Source organism: Pundamilia nyererei, unplaced genomic scaffold, assembly GCF_000239375.1.
Source record: "Pundamilia nyererei isolate P.nyererei 1_Seehausen unplaced genomic scaffold, PunNye1.0 scaffold00224, whole genome shotgun sequence".
NCBI lineage: Eukaryota > Metazoa > Chordata > Actinopteri > Cichliformes > Cichlidae > Pundamilia > Pundamilia nyererei.
Genome location: NW_005187625.1, coordinates 546,169 through 552,850, shown reverse-complemented (window position 1 = coordinate 552,850; position 6,682 = coordinate 546,169). Strand labels below are relative to the sequence as shown.

Sequence of the window (6,682 nt, the reverse complement as noted above, 5' to 3'; positions counted from 1 at the left end):
GCTTAAAAGCACGAGGGAAGTAGAAACACTTGGAGAACACTGCTGGGAAAGAAACTGAAAACACTAACATGGGACAAGAGACTGAACTTGGAAGAGTTGCAAAACATTGGATTTCTACAGAGTAGAAATGTTTCTGAACAGTGAGCGAGGTAACAAAAGTGTATCAGTCAGTTTTATTTGTCATAATTTCATTTTATGTTATTAGTTAGTTAGTTTTATATTACTTAGTTATAATCAGAAATGGGCAGTAATGCGTTACATGCGTTACTGTAATCTGATTACTTTTTTCAAGTAACGAGTAAAGTAAGGGATTACTATTGTAAAAACGGTAATTAGATTACCGTTACTTTTCCGTAGGAACGCTGCGTTACTGCGTTACTAAAACCGTGATTTTTTTGCGAGAATTTCTCATGACGTAAGCGAGTGCGACGTTCGTGACAACAGCTGTGTGCAGAGCAACAATGGATCATGTATCGAGTGCGGGAGAGAGTATGAGCGTGCAGCGTTTAAAGCGTGGAAGTACTGACCTTACTTTGAGTTTGATTTCATAAAAAGTGCCAAAAACATTAGCGTCCGTTGTGCGTGGAAAGAAAACTTCTTTTTACACCGAAAAAAACCCCCTAAACAAGCTCCGAGTGCTGTAATGGGAAATTCACAGAGAAACTCGCGGATTCTTCCACTGACCGCTGCGGCACACCTGCACCAGGGTAAACCTCCGCTTTTCCCACTCCTGCTTTACAGGTGAAAATAGAGCAACAGGACCGCTGAGTCTTTGACTTTATTTATTTTCTGCTGCATTTTACTTGCATCTATTTGAAAGACTGAGTCTAAACACAAAAAATATTTTATTTTATGTGCTGGAATGTGCAGAAATTAGGTTTAAATGTTAAACAAATTTCTTCCACTCAGAGAATGGTGCATATAATTTAATTTTTGCTTGATGCATAAAGTTAAAAGATTAAAACTAATAAAACAAGTTTAAAAAAAAGAGACTTTTCCATTTGATTACATTTTGTATGATGGATTATGCAGAAAAAGTAGAATTGGGCTGACAGATCTATCGCTTTATCACCTATTCAGGTTGTAAATCATGTTTTTAAAAAGTAACTAAGTAACTAAGTAATTAATTACTTTTGAAACAAAGTAATCAGTAAAGTAACGGGATTACTTTTTTGGGGAAGTAATCAGTAATTAGTTACTGATTAATTTTTTCAAGTAACTTGACCAACACTAGTTATAATACAGCTAGTTCTGTTTTTTTGTTTTATTTAACTTTAATAGGCCAGCATTTAGATACATTTGGCTTAACTATGATATATAGTTCGGTCTCGGTCTTTGTGTCCTTGGGCAAGACACTTCACCTACCGCCTACTGGTGTTGGCCAGAAGGGCCGATGGCGCAATATGGCAGCCTTGCTTCTGTCAGTCTGCCCCAGGGCAGCTGTGGCTACAACTGTAGCTTGCCTCCACCAGTGTGTGAATGTGTGTGTGAATGGGTGGATGACTGGGTGTGTAAAGTGCTTTGGGGTCCCTAGGGGGGACTAGTAAAAGCACTATACAAATACAAATACAGGCCATATAAAGATGATGATGTGCAATTTATTATGTGATTTACTATTTTTCACAGCAGAACACAGCCTGTAAAATCTAACAAAAATTTGATGTGCAGTTTCTGCTAATGTCCAACTGGAGGCATCATCAGGCCAGCAAACAGCAACACTGAAGCTCAGAAAACATTCTTTCTTTTTCTAATTTAAGTTCTGCACTGAGATGTAACTGTGCTGCAGGTTATCTTCAAATTATGTGATTTTCAAATGGAGTCTGGTATGAAGTCAGGTTACTGATTAAACAGCCTACAGAAAATATGAGCTGACCATTATCCAGTCAAGCTCCATTCAAAAATATAGTCCTGTTACACATTACCAGAAAAGAACACAGAGAGTGATGATTAAAGAGTTTTAGGTATTGATGCTCTCACTGTGAGCACCCTGCTGCTCACCTGATCAACAGACTCTTAAACACTGAAATGTCTCCACAAAGAATCTAAATATGAGACTGAATGATCAATCAGACTCTGCTGAGTATTTTTAACTTTCTAAGTCACATGAAAACCTCATAGAACTCCATTATTAAAAACACAGTTCTTGCAAGTTTTGTTTCCTACAGTGAATGTGAATAAATTGGTTTTTCAACACAAAATACTTCAAAGGTTCTTGTTTTGTGTTGGTGAACAGAAACTCCAAAAGCCTGCAGATTATCTATAGGTTGAAAGTATTTCAGGAGGAAATATGGAGAAATGTTTCTATAGCTGTACTGCAGCATGACTACATGCGAGGTCTTAAATAAATAAATAAATAAATAAACTGAGCAGTGCAGCAAATCTGAATAAAACTTCTGACTGTAGGGTTCTGAATGACAGTTGCAGATCTTCTATTTGACCTTCATGGAGTTTGGTTAATGACACACTTTAAGAATAAAAAGTTATAGTAAAACTGAGTGTTTTCTCAGATTATTTAAAGGTTTAAATGTTAAGTCAGAAATTTAAAAAAAAAAAAAATCATTAACCAATCAAACATTAAGCTCTCAAACTGCTGTTGTGAATCTAGGGGAAGTAACCTGCCTAGAAATGTTAAAATTCTCAATGAACATCTGCATTCATGCTGCATTACACACTCACTCACTCACTCAGGTTTCTGTAATGGTGGAGAGGAGTGTGTGCATGTTTCCTTTTGATATATCTCAATCAGCTGAACGAAGACCAAACAGACGCTGTGTAAAATAGAGAGGAGGGGAGAAGGAGGAAGGCAGCAGGGAGGCAGAACAAGTGACATCGCTGACTTCAAACGCCTTTCAGTCTGAGATGTGGGCATCGATAACATCCTGTCTACAGGCGACCTCACAGCGATGCTGTTGTTTCCAGTCAGCCAATCACATTCTGCCTCTGCCTTGAGAGGGGGGTGATAACCCTCCTGACTGGGCCTGACTGCAGTGTCTCTCTCTGGGAACAGTGATGTGCGAGCTGGCCCACCTCCTGACAGCAGCAAGGTAAAGACCAGCACTCTCTGAAAGCCACATAACATCACCATCATGGACCCTGTCATCAGTGTTCTGGAGCTGGTGGGGGTTCTGATCTCAGCGGGGGCCTGGCTCTGCTCTCTGGCCACCACCCTGATGTCCTCATGGCTCACACTGTCCAACTTGCTGGTCACAGAGACTCTTGGGGTGGGCCTCTGGGAGACCTGCGTGCTAAATCAGCAGGGAACACTGGAGTGTAGGCCCTATGACAGTCTGCTGGGGCTGCGACCAGAGATCAAGCTAGCCCGGATCCTCATGTGCACGGCGCTAGGGGTAGGAATGCTGGGGCTTTTGCTTGCCATACCCAGCCTCCACCTTGTCAACGGCTGCCGGCAACAGTTGGAGGACGTGAGCTGTAAGAGGGCCCTGAAGGCAACCAGTGGGGCATTGTGGCTGGTGGCGGGGATCCTGGGCCTCATCCCAGTTTCCTACATCGCCCATGTGACGGTCGAACAGTTCTTCGATGAGTCAGTGCCTGACATGGTCCCACGATGGGAATTTGGGGATGCTCTGTTCTGTGGTTGGACGGCCGGCGTCCTTTATCTAGCTGCAGGAATGCTGCTGCTAATTTCCTGTTTTTATGTGCAGAAGCTAAACAGTAACAGACCCGTTGATGTCCCTCCGGTCCTGACGAAGCTAGAACCTGACTCCATGAGAACCAGATCTGAGTATGTCTGAGACCACCTCATAAAAAGGCTGCTACAAGTCTTCTTCAACCTTTTCTGCATCTAAAACTAAACGTTGGACTACCACACTTCAATTTGTGGCTCTTGAGATCAGATTGGAGTATTTCAGCGAATTTCCAGAAGGGATGTTACATTCCTGGTTTTGAGGTTGTATCCAAAGAAGAGGTTAAAAATTTTCTTAAAACTAGACTTTACCCAAACGACTGTCACAACTAGATCTGAATAGAACAACAGGGAGGTCTGAGGTTGCTCCTCTAATTTGACAAAGTGAGACCAGATCAGGAGGTTCAGTCCAAACCTGCAGTAAAACAGATGATTTCTCTATAGAATTTCGATGGTTTCAGAGGTTTGAAAGATATAAGTTTAAAATGTTCTTGATCACAAACAGATGTAAATTTCCTTCTTAATCTGTTAGGAGGGATGGAATTTCTCTAAAATAAAGCTTCAGACTAAATCAAAGTTTATGTTTTTATTTTAATTTAAAAATAACATCTAAGACAAAGATGTTCTTGCTTTTTAACTGCTTTGGTGGTTTAAACTAAAGAATCAGAGAGAAAATAAATCAGATCATTTTGTCCTGTTGTTAATTGGACTGCATGTAATCACCTTAAAATGATGAGAGATGCCAGTTTATAGTTCTGATTTCGGATGTTTATGAGCAGCAGAAAAAAAACCCAGTGAAGAATATTTGAGCAACACACCCAGACCTTCAGGATCTGTCGAGCGTTTTATTCCCTGCGGTGACTTATCTTTGTTTCAATCATTGAGATGTTTGCTTTAGTTTTCCTAGAGCCAAAGAGATGAAAGCTGCTGCGGTTTCCTGCTTTATTCATTTCATTTAAACACTTTATGTAGTTTTTATTGTTAGTCTTAAGACTGGATTTTATCTCTTTTATTGTTTTTATTTGGAGACAAGGGAAGACAAATTGTTGTTTTTGTGGTTAAAGCAGACTGAAGCAGAGAATAGATTTATTGATAATAGAATATAAAGATATATATCTTTTATCTTTAAACATGAAGGTCTGTGTGAGTTATGAAACTGCTCAACTTGTTTGTAATCAGTTTTGTTCAATCAGATGAATGATTTGTAAAAATGATTGAATGTATGAACGTGCACAGCAGATGACTGCAAATAATAAATAAATACTCAAAGTTTTATTTAATGTGTGTAAAAGAAGTTTTTTGTGGACATTTAAAATGTGAGAGAGTAAACAGACTCACTAAAACCTTATTACAGATATACAGACAAAGTAGGACAACCTCAGGCAGGTTATCATATAAATACAGTCATAAATCAACACAACTGAGTTTTATATTTAAAGACAAAAAAAAAAAATTAAAAAATATGATTTATAAAATGAATGAAAATAGAACAGTTTTTGTTTTCAAAAAAGGGGGAACCGCGAGAGACCTTCAGCGACTCACACATGCAGGAAATTAGCAAACTATGAGGAAAGAAGTGGGAAAAAGAATCTGCAACCGTGAGCTGTTTTTGATTTGAGGGGAGTTTTCAAGCGGACCACAGAAAGGGAAAACCTCAAAATACGATGCCTAAATGTGACTAGACAAGGACACAAGAGGCTAAAGGAGAGGAGGAGAGGAGAAAAGTGCGACCGCCTTTGTCAAGAGCAAGAGCATAGGAAACACTCATGGTGTAGCTGACAGCCCAGGCAGTGGTTGACGTCAAAGGTCGTGCGGTTTGGGGCCCTACTAGTCATCATGAGAAGATTCCAGAACCACAGCAATAACCATAAAGATGCATTGGAACAGGAGGGTGAGGGGTGAAAAGAGCGCCCTCCTCCAACAACGGCGTGCCAAGCTCCAACTCAGTGAGTGAGACTCTGTGTCACCCAAGAGGGATCAGCGAATGAATGCAGATGACACCTTATTTTAAAAAAAAATCAGGCAGTTGTGCCTGAATTAGTTCTGTGTGTTTTTGAGTTAAGGTGGTCATTGGTGTGATGTTTCTAATCATCTTATAAATGATATGCATTTACATGACTCTCTGAACATCACAAACTCTGTTAGAGTCCTGAGCCTGAGTAGAAGTGACTGGAGTAGTTATAGCATGCAAGTTTTACAGCAACCTAACTAATAATTATTTGTGTATATTTTGTAGGGTAGCTAGACTGATTTTCTAGCATGTCAGTTCCTGATGCGTAAGTGCATTAGGTCCTCATTGTCTGAGTAAACATAATAACAACAGTTGTGAGTTCTTTGACATGTGTACTTAACTTTGACACATTGTTTGACACCCTAAAGTAGGATTTTGGGTTCATCACATTTCATTGAGGCATGATAGGCCTCAAACATGCTGGAAGCACCTAAAGAAGGAGGTTGTTCTTCTGGAGTTAAATGTGGTTGTTTTGGTTTCCCCAATCACTGATGTGGGGACAGTAAAGATAATTGTAAATGCCTTTGAGAGGGTTTACACTGTTTAAATGGGTCGATTGCCCTACAATAGTAAAGAGTACAGTACACTGCATAGATAGAGAGGAAAGATCGATCTCTCTGTTGTAAATTTAGCTCAGAAGTGTTTAATATATGTTGGCTGTGTGGAAATTCATGGCTACTTATGGGTTTTACCCCAGACTTTGGGAAGCACTAAGATTGAAGTTAGTTTATGTTTGTGGTATTCACTTACCTATAGGTACAAATATAGTCACTGTCCTTTATGGCAAACATCTGGACAGGGCAAAGCAAATGGCACAAAGGAGTGTGTGTGATGTTCGGTGAGGCATGTGTGCCTCAATCCCTAATAACACTGGGGATGAGGGTCTTTTACAGGAACAGTTAATAAATTAGGAAACATGGGTTGATGGATTTAATGATAAAGTGGAAAATATATCACATACTGAAAGACTTCCTTATCTAAACAACGGGTTCTTATGAAAGAGCAGCTTGATGTAACTAAGGTTGAAG

General features: G+C 39.7%; 1 protein-coding gene across 1 annotated transcript; it reads left to right on the top strand.

Annotated features, from left to right (window-relative positions):
* The first annotated feature begins 2,860 nt into the window (after positions 1 to 2,860).
* LOC102210385 (putative claudin-24) lies at positions 2,861 to 4,634 on the top strand. The gene has a single exon (XM_005748531.2). The coding sequence runs from the start codon at positions 3,087 to 3,089 to the stop codon at positions 3,750 to 3,752; it is 666 nt and encodes a 221-aa protein (XP_005748588.1). The 5' UTR covers positions 2,861 to 3,086; the 3' UTR covers positions 3,753 to 4,634.
* The last annotated feature ends 2,048 nt before the right edge of the window (positions 4,635 to 6,682 follow it).

Excerpts from the sequence above, each read along its gene's own strand:
- LOC102210385 (XM_005748531.2), top strand. The coding sequence starts at position 3,087 with ATGGACCCTGTCATCAGTGTTCTGGAGCTGGTGGGGGTTCTGATCTCA.